At 57.3% G+C, this 23880-nt stretch overlaps 1 protein-coding gene and 1 long non-coding RNA gene across 3 annotated transcripts; both read right to left on the reverse strand.

Moving 5' to 3' along the window:
* Window positions 1-1242: 1242 nt before the first annotated feature.
* On the reverse strand, window positions 1243-10040 carry DLL1 (delta like canonical Notch ligand 1). 2 transcript variants are annotated; one of them, XM_059401471.1, is made up of 11 exons: window positions 9046-10040; window positions 8566-8862; window positions 7887-7947; window positions 7393-7650; window positions 5414-5474; window positions 4778-4908; window positions 4516-4685; window positions 4162-4378; window positions 2385-3113; window positions 2046-2163; window positions 1243-1918 (listed from the first exon to the last, which is right to left on the reverse strand). In XM_059401471.1, the coding sequence occupies exons 1-10, from the start codon at window positions 9097-9099 to the stop codon at window positions 2054-2056; spliced, it is 2088 nt and encodes a 695-aa protein (XP_059257454.1). In that variant the 5' UTR covers window positions 9100-10040; the 3' UTR covers window positions 1243-1918; window positions 2046-2053. The 2 variants fall into 2 exon arrangements, with proteins under 2 accessions (XP_059257454.1, XP_059257453.1); XM_059401470.1 differs by having other exon boundaries at window positions 2327-3113; window positions 9046-10038.
* An 8001-nt stretch (window positions 10041-18041) lies between these two features.
* On the reverse strand, window positions 18042-23814 carry LOC132017544 (uncharacterized). The gene is made up of 3 exons (XR_009404325.1): window positions 23717-23814; window positions 18975-19076; window positions 18042-18742 (listed from the first exon to the last, which is right to left on the reverse strand). It is a non-coding gene; the product is annotated as an uncharacterized LOC132017544 (long non-coding RNA).
* Between the last annotated feature and the right edge of the window lie 66 nt (window positions 23815-23880).

Below are 23880 nucleotides of genomic sequence, written 5' to 3' on the forward strand. Positions count from 1 at the left end.
GTCAGAGGCCTGACTCTGCCCCGCTCACCCTCTGGCCGCCCCACTGACTTCCTTCCACGGAGAAATCCCTCTGCTGGAGCCCTTGTCCGTCGGTGGTTCTTCCAAAATAGCAGGCCCCAGGGGCCCGAGGGTTCAGGGTAGATGGGGTTGGATCTGGAAGCCCCTGTGGGGGTGTCCCAAGGCTCCGCGTGTGCCGTTTCGTGGGCCCCCCTCACCTGTGCACATGAGCGTGACGTGTGGGGGGTTACCGCGTGCACCTGCCTCCCTCCCACAAGACACCACATTTCCAACTGTCCTGTAAGCTCCGGGGGTGGGAGGCTTATCGCCATCGCTGGACGGAGGCAACAGTGGGCCGCCATGTACTCCCTTTCCTTAGGCCAGGAAGTTCTGTTGCTCTGCCCGCTCCCCTCTGACCCCGGAAATAAGCCACCTGTCCCAACACGGACTTGTCATCTTAGGGAGCTGAGAGTGGGCCCTGACCCTTTGGAACCACCAAACCACACCAGTGAGGGGGTTCATTAAGTCTCGGAGACTGGCTCACAATAAGAAGCGGAGTTTGTGACCATGAATAATGAGTGAATGAACTGCGGTCTGAAGCCAGACTTCCCAGCGACAAACATAGGCCCTGCCGCACACAAGCCTGAGCAGGGCCCGCAGGTCCACAGCCCTCAGCCCCCTCAGCCATGAGAGGCAGGAACACCACCGGCTCCCGGAATAGCCCCAGGAGGAGGGATCACCCCGGGCGGGCCTCGGGTACTCAGTATCTTACTGCTCGCTGTCCCCCCACAGCTGCTGGGTTAGAAGGCAACTAACTCTTTTGAATTGACTGGGTGTAACCCATAAACCAATGGATGAAGAAGTATTATTCTGAAACAAAGAGCCTTTTCCATGGCAATACACAAAATTCTCGTGGGTATTTGATCCCAAATGAGGCTCTGTTCCAGTCCCGTAGAGAAAGAAGGCTCCGAAAGTAAGTGACCAGCTCTGAGGGTTCTTGGCACCCATCAAATGCGTGTGCCGTGACACTCCCAGGGAGTTCAGGGGCCACACTGGGCCTCTCCTGGGGCTTCCCTGATGGTGACCGTGGATGGTTCTGAGAGCTGGGCAGAGGAGTGAGCAAAACTGCTTTCCATCAGCCCAGCGCAGCCAAGCAGAGATGTTTCAAAGAGAGAGTCGGAAGCCATTTCTGGGGCTGGGGAGTGAGCGCCGGTCTGATCCAGGAGCGCTGAGGAAACACACCTCTCGACGTCATTCATAATATTTATTTTGGAAAAATATCTTAAAAAGGATTTTCTTCATTAACAAAACAGTAAAAACCTCCAATAACATCTGCACAATATCCCATAAATACATTTATATACAAAAAATATATAGAACCGAAGTGCCTTTGTACATATTTACCAAAAATTTAAATTATAAAAAATGAACATCACAAAATACTCAAGCTTTACAGATATCATGAAAAATATTTTTACAAGTCCAAAAAATAACACACATTTTTTCCACCTAGAAAAAACACCTTTTAGTATCAAAAACGATGATGAAGGCAGTGTTCGCGTTTCGAACTCAAGAACAGACCGGCTCGTAAGGGTCCGAGACACACGCCTCAGGCGGCTCACGCTTGCTACGCAGCAAGTCAGTCCGTTCACTTAAATATATATCTTTTAAAAGCAACCGTCCATAGTGCAATGGAAACACCCGAAAAGGCAGTGCAACAGGCCCCCTCGGACGCTGCGGAGCGGCAGCCCGGGCGGCGTGCCGGCCGACCTCCGGGAGAGAACCGGCTCCGTCCGGATCAGCAGCAGTCCGTGGGTCTCCCTTTCCTCTTTCAAGCAGCATCCACTGGGGCATATATCCTTGGAATTTTATTTATTTTTAAGAGAATCGGGAATTTTGCCATATCACTTCCATTTTACACCTAGAGGGGCCCACAAGACAGAATGGGAGGTTAGTTCCAGAGAGAGGTCACTATCCTCTGACCCCTCCACCCGCTTCCGTCCTGAGGCCGGCCCGGGGCGCTGCTGTGCCTCGCACCGCACACTGACCTCAGTCGCTACGACACACTCGTCTTTCTCCTCCGAGATGACGTACACCGACTGGTACTTTGTGTCTCTCGCAGCGGGGTACACGGAGTCCGGCCTCTGTCTTTCAGACGCGTCTCCGCTGAAGGGGGAAGAGCATCGCAATGAGCAGTGGAAATTGTTCCGGAAACGACCAGCGCCGGGCAAAGGGAAGCTGGCGGACCCGCCCGCCCGCAGCGCCCGAGTGTGGGGCCCCCTCGCAGCCCGGCCCTCCCGCGCGTCCCCGCCCGGCCCACCGCACGCACCCCCTGACTGTCGGGCTGCTCTTCTCCTCCGCTGCGGGGCCCTGAGGCTGGCACTTGCCGTCCCGCGTGCTGTGAGGGTCCCTGGCGGCGGCGGTGGTGTCCCCCTTGAGGTCCTGCACCAGGTTATAACCCACAGCGGCGTAGCGGGCCTTGAGGCCGTTCTTCTCAGCCCCATGGTCCCCGTGGAAGTCGACCTTCTTGTTGGTGTTTTTGATCTGCGTGGCCCCAATGACGCTGACGGCAACGTCCTTCTCCCGCTGGCGGCTGGCCAGGTTGTTCATGGTCTCTGTCTCCGCAGCGGGCCGGGCCTTGTGCAGCCGCAGCCGCACGCAGACCACCATGGCGGCACAGCCCAGCAGCAGCACCAGCACCAGCACCACGCCGGCGCCCACAGCCACCCAGGGGAAGGGCACGGCCTGGCCCTCCACATACTTCTCAGTGAGATCCACCAGCACAGGGCCGGGCGCAGGCTCCGGCAGCAGGAACTGGCAGTTGGGGCCCCCGTAGCCCCGGGCACACTCGCACAGGTAGCGCCGGTCCCGCTCGTGGCAGGTGGCCCCGTTGTGGCAGGGTGCGTGCTCACACCTGCTGACGGGGACACTGCAGTTCCTGCCTGTGTAACCGGGTGGACAGGTGCACGAGTACTCATTCGGGCCATCGTGGCAGCTGCCCCCATTGGCACACGGGGAGGAGGCACAATCGTCCACGTTGTCTTCGCAGTGCCTCCCGGAGAAGCCGGGCTGGCAGCGGCACAGGTAGGCGTCCCCGAGGTCCACGCACTGTGCACCTGGAACACAGGACACACGGTGTCCACCCCTGCGCTACACCCCCACGCTACACCCCCACGCACACACAGCCAGCCCGCAGCCCGAACCAGCTGCTGGCTACTTGGGACACAAGCCCCAGGGCAGCAGTCTGGTCTAGCTCGGTATACTGAGAGTTGGACAGCTCGTGTGTCTGGAGCGGTCGTGTTTCGGCAGGCGCCGTGCACAACACACGCTCACCTTCACAACAGCCCACAAGGGGCCCAGGTGGCAGAGCCTGAGTGAGGCCGTGTGCTTGCCCTTGGCTCCGCAGTTAGTGAGAAGAGCGCGGTCGGAAACAGAACGGAAAAGGAAGAAAGGAAGGAGGGGAGAGACCTCTGTCCGGCCCGAGCCGGATCGCTAACCCTCCGGCTAGTCTGCCTCTCACGGTAAAGCCTCCAGTATTTCTGGAGCTTCCTCGGATAGAAACCGACAGGAGGCAAAGCTTGGCCCCACAGGATGGCCAGGCCTTCCGGACAGCAGGTGGAAGGAAGGGAACCGCGATTCTTCTCCGTCAGTTACCGGGGCCCGTCGGGGCCCATCGGGGCTGCTTCGCTCCTCTACCCACTGGCGCAGCAGCGGGGGGGGGGGGGGGGGGGGCCGGCAGACCACACTTCCGCACACACAGACACACCAGACGGCGACGTGTGGGTGACAGAGCCGAGCCGGGCTTCCCTCCAGAGACAGAGAGGCTGGGTGGCCATCGGAGCTCAGGGCACTGCGTCACAGCCCGGACCCGGGCCCCTGAGGTGCCGCGTGGCCTTGGGCAGCCTTCTCACCTCTCGCCACGGGCTCTCCCCACGGCACGTGAGAGTCCACACTCCTGCCCGCCCTCCTTACTCCCTGAGCATTTCCAGACTCACGGGTACAAGCTCTGTGAAGAGTTTCTGACTGTTTAGTTGAAAGGCTCCATAAACCGGGGTAGCAAAATGCCATGCTTGGGTTGAAATGAAATGCATGTGCTTTCTAATGCGTTCTTATCAGTGTTGAGCACTGGCCAAAGTCTCCGAGCGGACAGGGCTGCCCTCCTACCATTAGAGCAGGGTGAAGAGCTGCAGGAATCCACCTTCTTCTCACAGTTAAAGCCGGAGAAGCCCCCAGGGCAGCGACAGGTGTAGCCTCCCTCAGGGTTGTCCGAGCACCGTCCCCCGTTGAAGCAGGGGCCGTCGGCACACGCCATGGCACTTAGCTCGCAGATTCGGCCGTAGAAGCCAGGCGGGCAGGTGCAAGTGTAGCTGTTCTCAAGATCCTGCGTCGTGGAGAAGAGACAGAGCTCACACCCAGCTCCGAAAGACCCACGCCGTGCGGAGCTAACCCAGCTCCGAAAGACCCACGCCGTGCGGAGCTAACCCAGGCCCAGTCCGTCCTGCCCGCGGCCGGACTCACCGTGCAGCTGCCTCCGTTCCTGCAAGGGCTGGGGCTGCACTCGTCGACCTCAGCCTCACAGTCGGCTCCCGAGTAACCCGGCCGACAAGAGCAGGTGTAGCTCCCCTGGCCCGTGTTGGTGCACGTGGCCCCGTTCCTGCAGGGCTTGTGGTGCGTGCAGTAGTTCAGGTCTGCGAGGGGAAAAGACGGGAGGTGGGGGCTACACTTGGCGTCCTCAGTAAGGCCGGGAAGCCCGGGGCTGCTGTGTGGGGAGGGGGCTCACCCTGGTTGCAGAAGAGGCCGCCCCAGCCCTCTTGGCAGTTACACTGCCATGGCTGCTGGCAGGTGCCGTGGAGACAGCCCGGGTACCGAATGCACTGGTCACAGTACCGGCCCTGCCAGCCTACTCTGCACCTAGGACGAGAGCAGCACAGTCAGGCGGGCACGGGCGTCCCCGGGCTCCCGGACACACACCACCGAGTTGCGAGACACGGTCTTGCAGCAGCACCAACCCCACCGGCTCACAAACAAGGCAGAACACTGGTGTCTCCCTGGGAGCTTTCCAACATACCAAAGCCTCAAAGGGTCTGACTTCGGGGCATGAGGGCCACTGGCACCGTGTTTTTACAGACTCCCCAGGTGGTCCTAATATGCCAAAATGTTTGAGATTCCCTAACGTAGACCCATTTTCTATGTCAATTCCTTGCCAAGGAATCTGTAAGTTCCTATACCCACTGAGGCACTTAGGGGACTGACAACCACGACCCTACACGTTCTACACACTTACTAAGGAGAAACACCAGTATAACAGTCAGCTGATCCTACCAGAGTTTTTCAAATGAACACCTAGTGCTACTTTACAAATACACTAGGTGTAAAGGGTAACCAGGAAAGGGAAAAAGCACTTTTGCAGACTTACTTGCACTCCCCCGGCCTGTCACAAAATCCATGCTGCTCGTCACATCCCGGCAAGCAGATCGCTACAGGCAAAGAGAACACACAGGGTCAAGCCCCACCCCAAGTGCCCCCCAGCATCACGGGGGCTGCCACTCCACACGGGGGACACCAAACTTGTCCCGCTCCACTGGCGACCCCAGCTGAGCTCCTCCCATCTGTGGGGGACTGCAGGTCCTGCCCAGTAACCCAGGACTCGCTCAGCCCCAGGGCCAGCATTCTTCTTAACGCAGTGGCTCCAGGACAAAAGGGCACGGAAGCCCCCACCCCCACCCCATCCCCTTTTCTTCTGAGAGGGTCAGAAGTCCTTCCCCCTCCTCCTCCCCCACTTCCCAATTCTCTGCACAAAGCTCCACCTCGTAATACCCAGAAAGTGTGTGTGTAGATAAGGGTGGACAGCTGGTGTGCAGAGCACCAGGGCAGGACAGCTGCTCTATTGTCTCTGCTCCCCAGCAGCTGCCCGCGCAACAATACTGCTTCCCCCGCCCCTCGCCCCCCCCCCCCGCGCACACACACACACACACACACACACACACGCAAGTGCGCGCGCACCCGCCGCACAGACACACACATACGAACGCGCGTGCCCGTGCACGCCCTTCCCACCAATGGGAACCGGTGTGAGTTCCTGCCGCCTATCCCCAGAGAGATCTAATCGATGGCACGCGCTAGCTGGGGGCGGGGAGAGACTCCAGTGTTTGAATAAGAAGAAAAAAGTTTAAGTTTCGGCTACCCCGCCCTGAAGAAGAGGGAGGGAGCAGGCAGGAGGTCCCCGCGGGGTGGGCGCTGAGGCTGAGCAGGCCGCCTTCACCAGCTTACGAAATGTGTCCACAAGCTGCCCTGCGAGCGTGGAAGACAACACTGCCGGCTCCAGCCCGGGGCAGTCAAAACTAGGCCTCGGAGGCTGTGAAGACCTACCCAGGCAGTGATCAAAACCGGGAACCGCACCTCCCAGGCAAGGGGTTCTGGGCCTACCAAGGAGGGCTGGAGGGTCACCGGCTACGGGAGGACAAGGAAAAGCCCCATGGCTTTCTGGGGACCTCCAGAGCCTCCTGCACCCCTGACGGGAGAGGAGGCTGACACCGGGGTATATGACGCCTCCACAGGCTGGAGAGAGACCTCCAAGCTGAACTGGGCCCGGGGCCTGCACAAGCCTCCTGCCCTCCAAGGCCTGGCTTCCTGCACTGGGGCAGCCCCTGACTGCCTGGAGAATGCCGGGCAGCGGGGCAGGCGCGGCCCACTCATGTCTGTGAAGGTATTTCTTTGCCAGGCAGGGGGCTGTGCCAGCAGCACACAAGCCGGTGGGCGCAGGGCCCAGCACTGGCAGGTGGGCTCCTCCCCACCCAGCACCCGCAGACCCAGGCCTCCACACACATTCTCTCTTGTCCACAGACCCCACCAGTGAAAACGTCACGAGCGACGTGTGTGGGGGTCACACGGAACGTCTGCAAACGCACTCACTCTGCGAAGAGGCCCTGCACACCCGCTCTGGAGAGAAGCAAGCGCTGTGACAGCGAGAACGAGAACGGGGGGAGCCCGCCTACAGAACCGGGGGAGCCCGCCTACAGACCGGGGGAGCCCGCCTACAGACCGGGGGAGCCCGCCCACGCGCACAAGCTCTCCTCTCCGGTCCTCCCTTCCTTCCTCCCCTCCCTCTCCCTTGGGCTTACTTCCTGACCCCTGGCCCCGGCTCCAAAATCCTCCCTGATTAAGAAAGGCAGCTTCCCATAGCGGAAGTGAAAATGTCTGGGCTGACCCCAGCCCTGCCACTGGCTAGCTGTGAGGTCTTCGCAAGTTTCTCCAGCTCTCTGGCCTCCGTGTCCCCACCAGAGCTTTCCTCCATTGCTGAAATCCTGGGACCCCCCCCCCCCCTGCTCACAGAACATCCCCCTGCTCCCTGGGAGCGGGCCTGGAGGTGGACCAAGGGAGGGAAGCAGAACTCACGTTCGGTGCAATACTGGCCTTTCCAGCCAGGGTTGCAGACTTTTTCTCCTCTCTCTCCACAGGTGAAGTGGCCAAAAGCATCATCTCGGGGTCGACAGAAGACAGAGCAGCCCTCCCCGTAGTAATGTTCGTCACACACGAAGCGGTAGGAGTACTTGAGGTCTGTTCGGCCGCTGCTGTGCAGGTCCTGAGACCACTCCTCGCCCACCGTCAGGTGCCTCTGTGTGGCCAGGCGGCTGATGAGTCTTTCTGGGTTTTCTGTAGGGAGAGGATGACGCCATTGGTTCTGACTGAGAGCCCAGGGGCTTGGGGCCCTGGGGGAGCTGGGACTGTCATGAAGGAGAAGGGGCCAGAGGTCCTCCGTCCTGAACCGCTGGCAGGAACTTGCAGAATGAGGGTCTACAGGAGCTTGTTTCTGGCGGGGACATGGAATCAAATACACACCAGCTGGGGAAGCAGTTCACTCAGTTTTGGGGTCTGGGGCTTGTTTTTACCTGTTGTGAGGTCATCAGGAGAATCTGTGTGGAGAGCTTCAATGATCAGGGAAAAGGTGCCCTGGAGGAAAGGGGGAGGAGACCTGAGCTAAAGCAGAAATGTTAGAAAACAAAGCCCAAACCCAGGCACTGGAGACAACCCAGCCACTAAGGGTCTCCCTAGCAGATCCATGGGGGTGGGGGTGGGGGTGGGGGTGCTGCACAGCTCTTGTCTGTTTTCACTTTCCTTAAGGAAATGGGAGAACTTTTTAAAGAGTGGTTTCCTGACGTGTTGTTTCAGCCTGTTAGTACAGGATATCACGTTTAAAAAAAAAAAAAAAAGAAAGAAAGGAAAGAAAAAAGCCCCGCAGGAGCACAAGGCTGGAGGGGGCTGTCATCCGTCGGGGGTGGGGGGCTGCACAGAGAGGGCCAAGCGCTGTCAGGCTACCAGGGTAGCTCGACACCCAACCGGTCTCGGCTCAAGACACCGAGCGCTCGCCCGCGGGAAGGCGCTCACGGACTGGGGCTCCGTACCCGGGCCAGACCCCGGCCCCGGCCCCGCGCCCCCCGCACCCCGGCTGTCACTCCCCGGCCGCCTGGCGGGCACTCCGGGCGCGCGGGCGAGGCTCCGGGCCGGCCCTCGCCGCCGCCGCCCCGCACGCCCCTCCCGCGCCCCCTCTCGCCCCGGGCCGCGGCTCACCGGCCAGGTGAAGCCGAAGGGGAAGCGGATGGGGTTGCTGAAGGCGGGGTCGGCGCCGGCGCCGTCGGGCAGGCTGAAGGAGTCGACGCCCAGCACCGGCGTGACCGCGCTGCCGTAGGTGCAGGGCGGCTCGGGGGACACGCTGGCCTGGTAGTGCTTGAGGCACACGCGGAAGAAGGTCCTGCAGGCGCACGGCGGCGGCCCCGCGCCCCCGCGGCAGCAGTTGCGGTTTCCCAGCAGCCCCTTCTTGTTGACGAACTCCTGCAGCTTCAGCTCGAACACCCCGGAGCTGCAGACCTGCGGGGACGGGCGCGGGCGTGAGGGCGCGCGGAGCGGGCTGACCGCGGGCGGCGCCGGCCCCGCGCTCCGCCGCTCCGTCCGCGCGCGGCCTGCGTCCCGGGTCCCCGCCGGGGTCCCCCCCCTCCCCCGCGGACGACCCACCTGCCGCCGGGCCGCGCGGACCCCGAGCTCACGACTCACCTGGCACAGCAGGGCTGACAGCACGGCGAGGGCGAGGGCGCACCGGCGGCCCATGGTGCCGCGCCGGACTCGCTCGGCCGGCCGCGCCCCCCGCCCCCCGTTCCCGTCCCGAAGCCGCAGGGAGTGCGCGGGGGTGGCCGTGCCCGGAGCGGCGCGGGCAGGAAAGCGCCGCCGCTCGGCCCCAGGCTGGGGTGACCCGGACTTCTTTCTTCGGGAGCTCGGTCCCTTCCCAGGCCGCGGTTCCGCGGATCCGCCCTTCGGGGGCGACGGCGGCTCGGGATGCACGAGAAGGAGCTCGGGGAGGCGGCTCGTGCGGCCGCAACTTTCGGTTTTCCTCCTCGTCCCTCGGACGCGCGAGTGGGCGAGGGTCCTGCGCTTCCTGGTTTTGTCTCAAGCTTCTTTGAAGGAAGGGAAAAGAGGGAGAGAGAGGGCGTCCGGAGATTCGGCTTAATTCCCAGAGAGCGCCGAGGCTTGCTCCGAGTCCGATGGGAAAGCCGCGGTCGGGAAATCCCACGCGCGAGGCGATAATCCCGGGGCCCCAGCGGAGCGCGCGCAGGGACGCCCGGCGGCGGCGGCGGGGGTGCGCGGCGCGCCCCGCGGTTCGGGCCCGTGTCACTCGGCGGCGGCGGCGGCCGTTCCCGGAGCGCCCTGAACTCGTGTCCCCTGCGCCCCCGCGGAGACACGCGTCTTCCCGAAGAACCCAGCCGGTGCCATCCACGTCAACAGCGCGGGGTCTGAGCGCGGGGCGGCGGGTGGCGGGTGGCGGGCGGAGGCGCTGCGCCACGGCGACGCGTCCTCTGCGCGCCCGGGCCGGCCGCTCTCCGCGGGTGCGCGCCGAGGTCTGCGCTCGCCGGCGCCGGCTGCCCTTATATCCCGCCGGCCGCCCGCATGGCTAATGAGATGCAAATAAGCAGCCCCCCAATCTGGCGAGAGCTGTCACAAAGGAGCCACTTTTCCAAACCCTCCTCTCAATGGATCGCCAAATGGTCAGTGAGCTGTAAAATGTGCAACCTCCTCCCCGCCCCCACACCTCCCCGCCCCCGGCCCTCCTCTGCCCCCGCCCCCAGCCCCCCGCCTTCCTCCGCACCACACAAAACGCGCTCATTTACATTCCTGCAAAATGTTCGCCGCGAGAGTCCTCTCCGCTCCCGAGGCGGGGGCCGCGGCTCCGGCCCCTTGGCTCTCCCGCCGGCCACAGGCCCGCGGAGGCCCGCGGGGACACGCGGGGACGCGCGGGGACGCGCGGGGACGCGCGGGGGCGGCGCGGCGCCTCCAGCCCCGCCGAGTGCAGCCGGCCTGGAGCGGCCGGACGCGGCCTGGGAAACTCGGGGCCGCCGCGGCGTCCGCCCTCCGTCTCCCCGCGCCGGCCGTGTCCCGGGGTCTGGGGCCCCGGGGCCGCTCCTTCTCCAGGGCAGCCCCTTCCTCCGGAGGAGCCTGGCGGGGGAGGCGGGCGGGGGGGGGGGGGGGGGGGGGGCCGGGGGGGCGGTAGGAGGGGGGCGGGCGCGAGGAGAAAAGGGCAGAGGGCGGCGAGCGCAGCGGCAGTTTGGGGAAGTTTGGGAAGGTCCGACACCGACCAGCCACAGGCCGAGGACGGCGGCTCTGCGTCCGGGAGCGCAAAGCCCGCATGCAGGGCAGGGCTGGGGGCGCGCGCGGCGCCCCCGGGGACCCCGGAGTCCGCGCGCCCACAGTGTCCCTGCAGCGGTCCGAGGCCGCTGGTGGGGGCGGGGTCTGGGGAGCGATTCGTCCCCACCCCCGGCCGCCGGGGAGATCCCAACTAGTCCCCCCACCCGACCCCGCGTACACACGCGCGCGCGCGCGCACGGGCGCGCGCGCACACACATGTCCTTCCCGGAGCGATTCTCGGCCACCACCACCTTTCCTGGGTGTCCAGCCCCTCTCTCCTGGGTATTCCCCCCTCGGCCTCCCTCCGCTTGGTAAAAAGTGAGTTTGGTGTGTGTCGTTCGCGTGGCTGTCATTAAGGCACTCTGTTATTGTGCAAGGCTGAATCAGTGGTTCTTTGTGCGCTCAGCTGTATGGTAATGCAGACCGCACCTGCTCCCCGCACAATGCCGAGAGAAAGAGCTCCCCTCCGCGCGCGCCGCGGCCTCTGCAACACTGTCCCGCACATGTTCTAAAGACCCTCCAGCCCAGCCCCCCCGACCCGAAATCTTTACACAGCCATCACCTTATTAGGTTTTTACACGTCCCTCAGACACTAGAACTTTTGTTTTCATTTTTTTTAAGGGAAATGAGTTTATTGGGAGGGCCGAGAACACACGTATCACACAATGAATTATCTAAATTGCTCTCATGCTTTGGGGCTCAATGCAGAATAAGGTGGGGCATAGACTCCTAGTCCGGCATCCAGCTTTATGCTGGGCACACTTCGAGGTCTCTTTCCCAACCCTGTCTGCTCCTCCTCCGCCTCCCCCAGCACCACCTAGGGCAGCTTCATTAGGATGGAAGGTGTGACTGTTGGAGTAAATGTCACTCCGCTGGTGGCACAGCCCCAGGGTGCCTGGGCACAATGGCCTCGTCCCCGGTGTGCTATAGCCCCCTTATGGGTGGGACCTGGCACTGTCCCAGCAAAATGGGATTTTCATTGCAGCAGGTGTGGAGATCACACAGCATCGTGCCCTGCACAGGGAGAGGGGAAATACCGAGTAAAACCCTGTAAAGGGCAATCTCAGAATCGCTTGGTGAAGTAACCTATGACCGTCCCTCTGGCTGTTAGGCAACAAGACCCTTGATTCCTCCGTTCACAAACACCTGTAGTTTCTGGATTGACAGGTCTGTACACTTCAGGTTTTCCACCGCTGCGTCATCATAGAGAAGCAAAGAATTAGTCGGAAGTCATGTGCAGGGTGAGGTGAGAAAGGCAGGCTCGGACTCCAGCAGAACCCCTACTGTCTGGTTCAGAACAAATGGACACTTCAAAGGTACTGCCCCCCACCCCAGGATGGTAGCAACCCCAGTTTGGTCACCCTTTGCGGACTTTGCACGGATGTGCTACCTCCCCACCGGGCTGGGTCAGCATGAATCCTAATTTAGTCTTGCCACCTAGTGTCAGCATCCTTTTCCCGCTATGTCCATGTTTCCTCTGAAAGCCAATTTCTGAGAACTTTGCTCTCTACAGCACAGAAGCTGACGTGTGTGTGTGTGTGTGTGTGTGAGAGAGAGAGAGAGAGAGAGAGAGAGAGAGAGGGGGGGAGAGAAAAGGGGGGAGGTGAGAGGGTTCCTGGAGCAGGGGAGCCACAAAAGAAGAAAGGAATGTGAGCTGTAAATCCTCTGTGCCTCTGAGACCAAGAGTAGATTTCAGTAAGAAATGAAATTTCAGGAACCTTTTAATTAGAAAATGGAAGTGGGAAACAGTCTCATGTGAATGCCTGTTTAGAAAACTGGAAATAAAAAGTTCCACGCGCGAGGGCTTAAACCTTGGGGGAAAAGACTTGCCCCAAATCTTTAACAAACCCCCCTCAGTATCAAGTATTTGTTCAACTGACGTGGCACAGATTTCTCGATTACAGCGGCAAAGCGGAACTGAAAGGCATCGTAAAATCCATCAGAACCCTTCCCAAAGCGCTCATTCTTTTCCAACTTAATTTATGCCACGCGATTCTGTATTGGGGAAATCAAGCAGAAAGCCCTTTTCTTCTCCTTCCTCCTCCTCCTGTTCTTCCCTCTACTTTCCTCCTCCCCGTCACCCTTCTCCTTCTCTCTCTCTCCCTCTCCCTCTCTCCCTCTTCCCCACCTCACGCTGGTCCCTCTCCCCCTCTCCCTTTCAAAGCTGAGCTGACGGGAGACTGTTTAACTTCTGGGTTTCTGTAGGGGCCTGTTGTAGTTTAACTCCTGCACACCAGTAGCTGAGATGAACAAAGGAGAGACTCGAGGTCCGACTATTCATCCTTTCTTTGCACTTTAATTTTCATTGATTGGGAAGACAAGGGGAGCCCTTAGGGATTCAGGCTGAAGGGGGATGACACGCCTTTAGACGCCATCAGCCCCCTAGCCAGCCATCTGCTCCGAACCAAATGGCGTTTTTTCACTCCCTAACTGCATGTCTCTATACTCCTGCAAAGAAGCACTCTGAACCCCTAAATACAGGAGGCGCTCGAGCTGGGTGCGGTAGAAGGCCGGCCTCCACATGGGCCCTGGCAGCCAGAGCCCCTCCCTGCACACCATAAATCCTACCTTGCTCATTAGGAAAAAGCAGGAAACTTTCTTTTAAATACTTTTTGATTTCTCAGCAAATTTACTGTACAAAGTGAGGCTCATTAGGCCTTAGAAGGCACCCAATCCATCAGACGCAGGAGAGGACAGAGATTTGCCGCCTGGTGGTGGTGGTTTATTTTTGCCAGGCACGGGTAGCTCGGAGCCTTCAAAACCCCATGTGCTAGGTACGCTCTGGTTGTATGCCCATCAGAACTGTACCTACGACAGCTGCTGCTGAGTTCTGTTCACCGGAGACCCTGATTATTTCCCCCACCACTTTATTAGGCCACTTGGGAATAAAAGCTCACAGCCATCATTTTATAAAATTAAATATGCCCATCTTCAATCATGGTGAGACCAAGTGCTGTGGTCACTCAAACCTGATTCAATCCCCTTTGCCCAAAGAAAAGTTCTGTTCTGAAGGTATGTGTGTGGGGGGGGGGGGGGGGTGGGGGGAGGGAGGAAGGTCAGGGCACATTGCAAAAAACAATGCCCAGAACAGGCTGCTGACTGGGCCGCAGGTTCAGTTTTCTGTGTAAACAAGTCTGGAGACAAGAGTGGTGTTTGTTTTCTGAGACCAACTGAATGGGGTATACCCAACAGAGAGGTTCTCTTATTCCTAAGAATTAAGGTCCTTCTTCTGAACAACTAAATAAAAAACTTCCAAGCAGCAAATCTGGTGTTGATCAAACAGCCATGTTACCTGAAGAAGTGGGGGTGGGGGCTAAAACACGTTTGTTAATCAGTATCACACCCCCCACCAGTGCCTCCCATCGCCCACCCCTTCTCCATCAGTTGCAGTTTGGGAATCTTTTTTTTTTTTTTTTTTTAACCATACAATGCTACTACAGTACCATTGACTGTGACCCCTGTGCTGTATCTGCGGTCCCTGAGACTTACTCCGCAACCTCCCAGGGCAGTTTGGGAATCCCAAAGCTGTTAAAATCCCAGGGGAACTGACCGGTGGCTCCTCACTACAGGGAGCTCTCCAGGTATCTACAGGCGCCCTCCGCATGGTGTAGCTACTCTGGATATCTACTTCTCATTTCTTAAGCTGTCTCAAAGACTGCATCCCAGAGATCCGTGCACATTCACAGGACGCACACCGACCCCAGTGTCTACAGATTAGACTTGAGGGAGCCAGGTGTGGATCTCCCTGGTTGAGGATACACTCTGACCTAAGCCACCATCCGCACCCAGCAGCGAGAAGGGGGGGCGGGGCAGAGCCGGCTTCCGTTTAGACACTGGAGGCTTCCCTGTTGCTGGGGACTGAGCACACCTCCAACCCCGGGAGGCCCCATCCGGTGGCCTCTTCTGACCTCCTTGGCCGCAGCCCCCCAAAGGAGAGCTGGCCCCGCAGCCAGCCAGGACAGCCATTACGGGCCCCAGGTTGCCGTGGGGCGGGGTGGAGGAGGGTGACAGGAAGACAGAGCCCAGCGGGGGAAGCCATGGCCCTGACAGTGTCTCCGAAAGCTTTCCTTTCTAAGCGCAGGCGGGCCGCTGGAGCCCCCGGGAGTGGGACGGTGGCCTTCCCTGTGGGGCAGGGTCACGGCGTGTCGGATAACCTTTCTTTTGAGTGCGGCCGTCCGCCGTGGCGCGGAGAGGAGGGACTGTCCCAAGCCCACGTGGTTGGCGGGGGTCTGGTTTGGCTGTCGGGGTGCGGCGCACGGGGGGCGCCCAGGCTCCGCTGGCGCGGGGCGGCGGGTGGAGGCCGCAGGTCTGCAGCAAGTTGCAAAGGCATGTGCTGATTTGCATGAGAAAGGGCGAGTCGCGTGCTCAGCTGGCGGCCCCGGCGCAGATGACGGGTCCCCACCCCCCGCGCCGCTCCCCTCCCCCGCCCCGGGCCGCGGCCGCCGCTTCCCGAGCCCGCGGATCATCTGCTCGGGCTGTCCCGCGCTCATCTCCATGACAAAGCGCGTGTTTACCTGGCCCAGCACCGGCGGGCGCGCCTTTGTCCCGGGTCGGATGACCGCGCAGCTGCTCCCGCCGCCGCGCGCCCGCCCCGAGTGGCCCCTCGGAGCTCTGCAGCGATTGAGCGCGCCAGGGCCGGAAGGGGGGGCGCGGGGCCCGGGAGCGGCTGTAGCGGACGCTGGCGCAGTGCTGGAGGGCTTCCCAGAGGTGGTGGCGGCGCCGGGCCGGGCGCTTGTTCGAAGCAGTGTCTGTGCGGGGTCAAAAGGGCCAGGCGGGCATGGACGCGCACCCCCACCCCGGTCCCGAGCCACTGGCAGGTGCGGCGCGAGGAGGCGCAGGGCCACCCCGCGGACCCAGGTCGACTTGGGGATGGTTCCACGCCAGCCGCGTCCATGCAGCCGGGGAGGGGCCCTTGCGGCGACCCCGAGGGTTGGGGGTCTCCAGCGGGGCCTAGGCGCGCCCTTTGTGCCCTCCGGGATGGGTGCGGCCGCTGGGATCCCAGACGCCCACGCCGGGCAGCGCGGCCAGGCCAGGAAGGCTCGCGGCTCCCTGTCACCTGCGCGAACGCTCGGTCCCGGGCGCGGGCGTCGCACCTGGGAGCTGCGGCCCTGCACTTGGCAGACAATGAGGAGGGGAAGAAAAGGCGTCGGGGGCGCCTTTCGGCCGGGCCTTTCCCCAGGCCTTACTCTCCCGGGACGCGCCCCGCCCGGGGAGGTCTCCGGCACCTGTCACCCTGTCCCTGGGGCGGCCCGTCAATCACGCGGCCCGTGGGGGCGGGGGCGCGCGGGGGCTTCGGCCCCGCGCCCCAAGGCTCTAAAAGGGAGTCGCCCGGAAACGTGGCGCAGCCCTTGCGCTCCCCACGGAGGGTCCCCGCCGGACGGCGCAGCCCGGGGCCGCGGCCCGGGAGCCCTGCGCGAGGCGAAGCTTTCGAGCACGCTGCCCTTCCCTGGCCTCCCCACCTCCCCTTTTCTGTGAGCATCTGCCCGGGGAAGAACAGATGTGGGCACCTGCGGTGACAGGCCGCATATGTTCCATCCTATTCACAGGCATTCAGACGTGGCCACAATGAGCAGCCTTTGTGCGCGCAGTCACTAAATATATTAATCTGCACTCCCCAGAGCACCGGGCTGTTTAATTTTTCACTAGCAATAACATCTGATCTAATCCCTAAATCGGCTCCCAGAAGCCTGCCTTTTTCCCCTTTTCCCCACCCCCTCTCCCGAAAAACGTGTGAAGCTATTCAACCTTCCACCTGTTGCTGAACTGGGCGTGGGTTCTCGCAGCATCTGAGGTCGGTCCGGGCAGGGGTGGGGGGGGGGCTGGGAGCGACTGTGTGGGGGCCACTGTTGGGCCAATGGGCATAGCTCCGGCATGTTTGTCAGAAGGAAAATAAGCACAAAGTGCGGAGTGTGGCTCCCCAAATGTTGTGCAAACAAAGAATGATAATTATTAAACAGCTTCCAACCCAACCCAGCATGCCCACCCTTTCTGTGGAAGCGCCCTTAAAAATGTACATGAAGTCCCCAATTATCTTTTTGTTTATTAAACTCCAGCGGTTGTTCTAAACACTGGCCAACAGGCCACACAGCCAAGAGGTAACATAAATCTCAGATGTAAGACTTGGGTTTTTTAAGCAATTTTGTGGCATGACTCTTTTATCTTAGCACCCTTATTCTGTTTTGATTTGTTTTCGGCCACAATGAGTCCTTTAGTGCTATTGTGGGTGTCACAATGCCAACGGACCTCAGGCTGTGAATGAAGACAGAGGCAGTTTAAACAGACCAGGCTCTTTCTTTCCTTCAGTCCATTGTGATAGGAATGGGCCTTCTGCACTCGGCTGCTAGGAGACCGGCTTTGCAGAGCCCTACTCCAGCAAATGGGCTGGAGAGAAAGGGACCCCAATAAACAGCCTAAGTATCGGAGGAGAAAAAAGAAAAAACGGGACAAGTTTAGGCAAATGTCTTTTCACCTTCAAATCAGTACATTTCTTCGTCTCAGAATGTCATCTCATGCTTTCTTGAGCTGCAGTCCTTGCTTTTCGGTTTCCTCCCTCCACACCATTAAAGTTTTAGTCCCTCCCCTGTGCCACCTTCCAGGAAACAGAACGGGGACAGCACTGGCACTCCATCAAGGATTTCTTTCAAAATACTATCTTCTTTTAGGAAAACAGGAACAGGGCGGTGGCTGTTCATCAGTCATTATCACTAATAACTAATGACTGCAAAGTGCTTCAGGTGCTGGTCGCTGCTGGTAGGTATGGAGGGGCAAGACTGCTAAGTCTGGATTTTTTTAGGAATAGTAATAAACTTTTGCTTTCTTTTAATGGTAGGTGGAACTGTTCTTATTTACATTCATTAATTAATCGAGGTGAGAAATGTAGCTGTTTTCAGGGTGTTAAGGGTCCAGTGTGAGTGTGTTATGAATGACCCACCACCACCTTCATTTCTCAGTGGCTAGAACCAGTCACAGGCCACCACAGAGCCAACCGCAGTGAAGGCAAGTGGAAAAACCGAGACTGGCTTACGGAAATGACTGTTCAAAGCTGGGGCCATGGTCAGACCCACTTGCCCAAAGCACATGCATTTACTCATTTACTCATTCATGAACTCACCTGTCTTAGGGGCTGGAAGTCCAAAGTCAAGTTAGACCTGCTTTCTGCCACTTACGTGCATTACACAATGAACAGAGACGTCTTCTATTTTCGGAAAGAGTTTGTATAGGATTAATATGTTTTCCCTAAATGTTTGATATAATTCACCAGTGAGGCTACACGGGTCTGGAGTTTTCTTTCTTTTTTATTTTTTTAAAGAATTTATTTATTTATTTGACAGAGATCACAAGCAGGCAGAGGCAGGCAGAGAGAGAGAGGGAAGCAGGCTCCCCGCTGAGCAGAGAGCCCGAAGCAGGGCTCGGTCCCAGGACCCTGGGTTCATGACCTGAGCCGAGGGCAGAGGCCTAACCCACTGAGCCACCCAGGCGCCCCTGGAGTTTTCTTTGTTGGAAGGTTTTTACCTGGAAATTCAGTTTAACAAATAAATATATGGCTTAATAAATATAGGGTTACTTAGAATTTGTTTTTTTAAAGATCATATTCATTTGACAGAGAGAGAGAAAGTGCATGAGCAGGTGGAGCAGGAGAGGGACAAACAGGCTCCCCACTGAGTGGGGCTCCATCCTGAGACCTGGGGATCATGATCTGCGCCAAAGGCAGACGCTCAACCAACTGCGCCATCTGGGCGCCCCTCAGATTTTCTGTTCTTCTTTGGTCAGCCTCGGTTATTTCTTTGGTTCATCGAATTTGTCCACCTCATCTAAAGTTGCTCAAATCGTCTGCTTTTAACCATTCAGTGTAAGTAAAATCTGTGGTTCCGTCTTCCATCGTGAGTGTGAGTGATCTCTGTCTTCTTCTCGTTGTGGTCACTGTGGCTGATGGTTCATCAGTTTCATTGATACCAAGGAACCAGGCTTTCGTCTCACTGATGGTCTTTGCTGACTCGGGCAGAAAGTCACGGCGTCACCAGGCTTGTTTTCCTTTCTTCAGGCATCTCTGTCCTCCGCTTCCTGTTTCTACTGGCTGAAAATAGTAATTTCATATATTTTGTCTAGTTTTCTAGGTTTAAAGTGGAAGGACAAGTTCTGTAGGAATCACCCTTTCGTGGGCAGAAGCCGAAGCAGGGTGCCCGGCAGCAAGTGACAGGAAACCCTAACACCCACAGCCACACAGCACCCACAGCCCGAAGGAAGGCACATCACCAAAGAGAATGAAGAGGCAGAGCAGTTTTGGTGGTAGTTAATTTTTGGCTCACCCTCATTGTCCAGGCACAAGACGCCCCCCATGTTTCTGCTCCGGTGCTCTCAGACTGCTGGCCCAAGTGTTCGGTGGGCTCCCTTCCACGGCTGCGCGAAAGCTGCTGGGACCCAGAATTCCCAAGTTAGCATAATGACGACCAGGAGAGGAAGACGTACACTGTCTTTCTGTATGCCATTTTCACCAGCAAGAAAACACTTTGGTAATATTTAGAAGTCAGTATATTGTTATGGTGGGGCTTTTTTCTTTCCCAATTTTTGGATGGTGAATTATTATTCAAATAAAACCACATCAATCCGGGGCACCTAGGTGACTCAGTCAGTTGGACGTCTGCCTTCAGCTTGGGTCATGATCCTGGAGCCCTGGGATCAAGCCCCATGCCAGGCTTCCTGCTGGGGGGGTGGGGAACCTGCTTCTCCCTCTCCCTCTGACCCCACTGTGCTTGCTGTCTCTCTAGTGCTTTCTCTTTCTCACTCTCTCAAATAAATAAAATTTTTTAAAAAACACATCAACCCACGTGATTGCTGCATTCAAAGAAACTCAGTTCAGCATTCAAATAAAATTAAAACTGACTCTGAATAAAATTTGAAGGCTATTTATTACCCAGAGAAACCTGCCCTAATCCTGCCCTTGCCAGAGTTTCACTCTCACAGTTGACGCGATGTCTTTCTCTTCAACATTTCACTCTCCTAATTCTCCTCTCTCTACTTTCAACGGACAGGTTGTTTTTCTTCTTCCCTTTCCTACTTTTCTTCTCTTAAACCCCCCATCCCATTTTTAGATTCTCCCTGAAACTGCTGTCTCCTTCGTTTTTTCTCTTTTCTCCCCTCCCCACTCCGTGCTCCCCCTCCCTCTCCTTCCTCTTTGGGGGGCGGGAGAGGGAGAGAGAGAATCCCAGGACCCCGGGGGCAGGACCTGAGCTGAAGGCAGATGCCTAACAGACTGAGCCACCCAGGCGCTCCTGCTCTTACATTTCTTAAAAAAGAGTCTCTTAACGCTGTGTCTTCCGTTCTCACTTGGGTTTATTGTCCACGGACTCCCCAGCTCTAGCAGAGGAAGAGTAGTTCTTCTACCAGATTTCCAACACACAAACTTATGAACACACAGAAGTTCACCTCCCATTTTTTCAAAAATTGATTATAACATCATTTATATTAAATGACCATTCCTTCTTTACCTTATTAAAACTATGTAATTATAGCTGAGGCATATGCTGTGATTACATTTTCTTTTTTGTACAGATTTTTCTGTTTACTGGAGTCAGCAATTGCCTGATTTATTTGCTTGTTGACTTTTCTATGGACCTATTGCTTGCCATCACTAACTCCGAAAGATCTTTTAAAATATTCAGACACACCTGGTATTTCCTGGGGCTCACCCTCCTGGAACAATGTCCCTGTGGGGCCTCCTGCTCCAATTCAAATGGTCTTTTGTTAGGACTCCCCGCTTTTCTCTTCACTTGGATTCCCTGCTACCCAAGTCCTAAATATTCCGCTCTCTGGACTCATTTTGGAGACCTTTGGAGACCTTCAGCAGGTTTCCGAATAAAGTATTTGTTAGATAATATTTTTGAGCTCCATACCTCAATATTTCTTTATTCTCTCACACTTAACTAATATTTCGATTGAGAATAGAATTCCATGTTAGAATTATATTCTTCAGAATTTTGAAGTTAAATCTCCATTGAATTTCAGTTTCCTTGGATTTGACTGCGAATTCCCATGCTCTTCAGATTGCCAAAACTTCAAATGTGACTTTTTATTTTTCCCTATGGAAATGTTTAAAGATCTTTTCTTTATCCCTGGTGTCCTGAAATTTTGTGATGTGCCTTACTGTGGATAATTTCAGATTCGTTGTGCTGGGTATTTGGCAACTCTTTTCTTTCTTTTTTTTTTAGTTTTAATTTTTAAAGTTTAAATTTTTAAAATTTAAATTTTTTAATTTTTTAAAGATTTTTATTTATTTATTTGACACAGAGAGAGAGATCATAGGTAGGCAGAGAGAAGGGGAAGCAGGCTCCCCGCCAAGCAGAGAGCCGGATGCAGGGCTCGATCCTAGGACCCTGAGACCATGACCTGAGCAGAAGGCAGAGGCCCGACCCTCTGAGCCACCCTGACGCCCCTAAATTTAAATTTTTAATTAAAATTTTTAATTTTAATAATTAATTATGTTCAACTAGCCAACATATCCTTAGTTTTTGATTAGTGGTCAGTGATTCATCAGTTGGGTATAACACCCAGTGCTCGTCACCTCAGCTGCCCTCCTGAATGCCCGTCCCCGGGTTACCCCATCCTCCAACCCCTCCCTACTGTAACTCTAAGTCGGGTTCCCGGAGTCCACTGGCAATCCTTTCAATCTGAGAACACATCTCTTAAGTCTGGAAGTTTTCCTGAATTACTTCTTGAGTAATTTCCTCTTCATTACCTCTGTTCTCTTTCTTGTAATTCCTATTTTTCACATGTCAAACTTTAATCTTCCAATTTTCTTATGCTTTATCTTTCTCCATCTCTTATTCTTTTTGTTCTAATATCTGAGAGATATCATCAGGTTTACATTTTAAATGTAAACACTTCTTAGACGTATCATTTCTTGTATAATTTTCAAGAGCTCTTATTTTTAGAATGTTCTTTTATATACCCCTCTCTATTTCCCTCATGGATATATTACTTTCAGAGACTGCAAAAAATGTTTTTAATATTTTTCTTTTTCCTAGTTCGTTTTCTCCTTTTTTTCTGTCTTCCTCAACTGTCTGTTGATCCTTGGTCATGTGTGTATATTTAAGAGGGAGGCAGAGATGCCTATTGGAAGCTCCAGGAGGTAGAGAAGACTGCCAAGTGGTGGGACTCACCCAAGCAGTCAGAGAGGGCTTTTGTTTGACCTGTGCCCTCTGCCTCCTCAGTCTGGCTCTGCACAGACTGTGAGTGGTGTCCCCGCCGGCCCCTTGCACCACCTCAAGTCCGGCTCCGCTTGTTTCCTAGGTTCTCCTGCATGCGAAACCCTCCTCTTCCACTTCTGAGATCCCACTTCCTTCCAGACTCCCCTTGCTCCCTTCTTCATCCAATGTTACAGATTTTACACGGTTTCACTTGTTTCCTAATATTTAACGTATGTCAGTCTTTCTTCCCTGCCTCAGTGTGTGCTCCTTAAGATCACATCCTTCTTGCTGTGGTACCCAATCAGTAGTAGGTGCTGAGCACCGGTGACTTTACTAAAAAAAAAAAAAAAAAAAAAAGTCAACAGGAAAGAAGAGCCCGTTAGGCTGAGTGGAGAGATTCCTTCCCAAAACTTTTAACACGTATGTGTGTGCTGTCATTTCAGTTTGGCAATGTTTTTTGAGTGCCTGATCTGTCAAGTGCTTTGCAAGAGACATTGAAGAGAACAGTATTTGGTCATTTTCCTTCCACTGAAGGTTGTTACTCCCTGGGGCTTACAAAGCCTACTGAGGTATGCTGTGTGGACAGATTCTGAGATGCAGCTTAAATAAACTGGTATTAACAATTTGACTTGTCAGTAATTTACTTAAAAATAAATCAGATTGGTTTAAAGGCGATTCTTCTGCCATCACACTTGGCTGCCAGATTCAAAAGAGAGGAGTGAAGTCCCTTCCTTCCCTGAACCCCACCACCCCAGGCTCTCAGGTGGGGAAACCACCCCCTTGTGAACCGTTCCAGGACTATTCTGCCCATTGTATGTGGATATAACTTTTGTAACTGAGTCTGTCCACCAACCCACTGGAGCCGGTGACTCTCAGAAAAGGAGTAATGGACACTTGTCTCCACGGGCCCCTGGACCAGCCTGGCTCCCAGTGTGCCTCTCCCAGAGCAGTTCTTTCTTATGGTGCCCAACTCTCTCAGTTTCCCTGGGACTGATGGGGCCTTGGGCAGAGGGATTTCAGTTTTCAAAACTGAAACGGGGGCGCCTGGGTGGCTCAGTGGGTTGAGCCTCTGCCTCCGGCTCAGGTCATGATCTCAGGGTCCTGGGATCGAGTCCCGCATCGGGCTCCCTGCTCAGTCAGGAGTCTGCTTCTCCCGCTTACTCATTTCAGCGGGAGGAATGGGCAGTGGCTGCAATCCGGACCGCCCGATTGCATCTGATCCTCAGATGCCGGGTGCACGCCAGGCGCGGGACGTGCACGTCGCGGATCTTAAAGCAGCTTCAGAAGTAAAGTGGACACACGGTGGCTTAGGAGCGGGGTCCAAAATCCGTGACACGCGGTGGAGGCGCTGCCTGACCCGGTGGTGGGTTCACCGCGCAGCTTCACCTGCCGCCACTCCGGCAGGACTGCCTCGTCCCCGAAATTTCTGCAGAGCCCCGCACCTGCCCTTGCTCCTCCCCCCAACTCTCGCGCGCTCCAGACTGGAAAACCCGCCCGCGGAGCCACGGGGCCTCGGGCAATGACCGTCCGCGCCACCGTCACGGCCACGCCGACAGGCGGCCGCAGGGCCCGGAGGGCTCGCGGTGGCCGAGCGCTCTGCCGGCTTCGGGAAGCCCCGGCACTGCCCCGACCTCGCCGCTGAGGCGGCGGAGGGGACAGAGAAGCCCGCCCCGGCCCCGGCCCCGGTCCCCGCCCCGGCCCCCGCCCCGCGCCCGTTCTCAGCGCCCGCCCCGGCCCCCGCCCCGCGCCCGTTCTCAGCGGCCCCCCCGGGCCCCCGCGGGGACGCGCGCGGCCGGAGCGGGGGACGCTCGCTGCCCGCCCGCAGCGTCTGAAGCCCCGGGATCCGGAGGGTCCTCGCTCCGCACCGGCCGGGCTTCGGGAAGGTTCCGCGGGACGCCGCCCGCCCCCAGCCGCCCCGGGACGGCCGCGGCGCTCCCCCGGGGCTCGGGGTCACCGTCGGAACCCGCCCGGGAGCGGAAAGAGGCTGCGCCGCCGACGCCCACGCGCGGCGGAGGGAGCGCGCGGCGCG

This window comes from Mustela nigripes, chromosome 5, assembly GCF_022355385.1.
Source record: "Mustela nigripes isolate SB6536 chromosome 5, MUSNIG.SB6536, whole genome shotgun sequence".
In the NCBI taxonomy this organism is placed as follows: Eukaryota; Metazoa; Chordata; class Mammalia; order Carnivora; family Mustelidae; genus Mustela; species Mustela nigripes.

What these genes read in the sequence shown, in the direction of transcription:
- DLL1 (XM_059401470.1), bottom strand. Translation starts at nt 9,099, where the DNA reads ATGGGCCGCCGGTGCGCCCTCGCCCTCGCCGTGCTGTCAGCCCTGCTG. An exon ending in TGTCAGCCCTGCTGTGCCAG is followed by an intron (nt 8,863 to 9,045) that starts GTGAGTCGTGAG and finishes CCGTCCCCGCAG; the next exon opens with GTCTGCAGCTCCGGGGTGTT. An exon ending in TCCTGATGACCTCACAACAG is followed by an intron (nt 7,651 to 7,886) that starts GTAAAAACAAGC and finishes CTCTCCCTACAG; the next exon opens with AAAACCCAGAAAGACTCATC.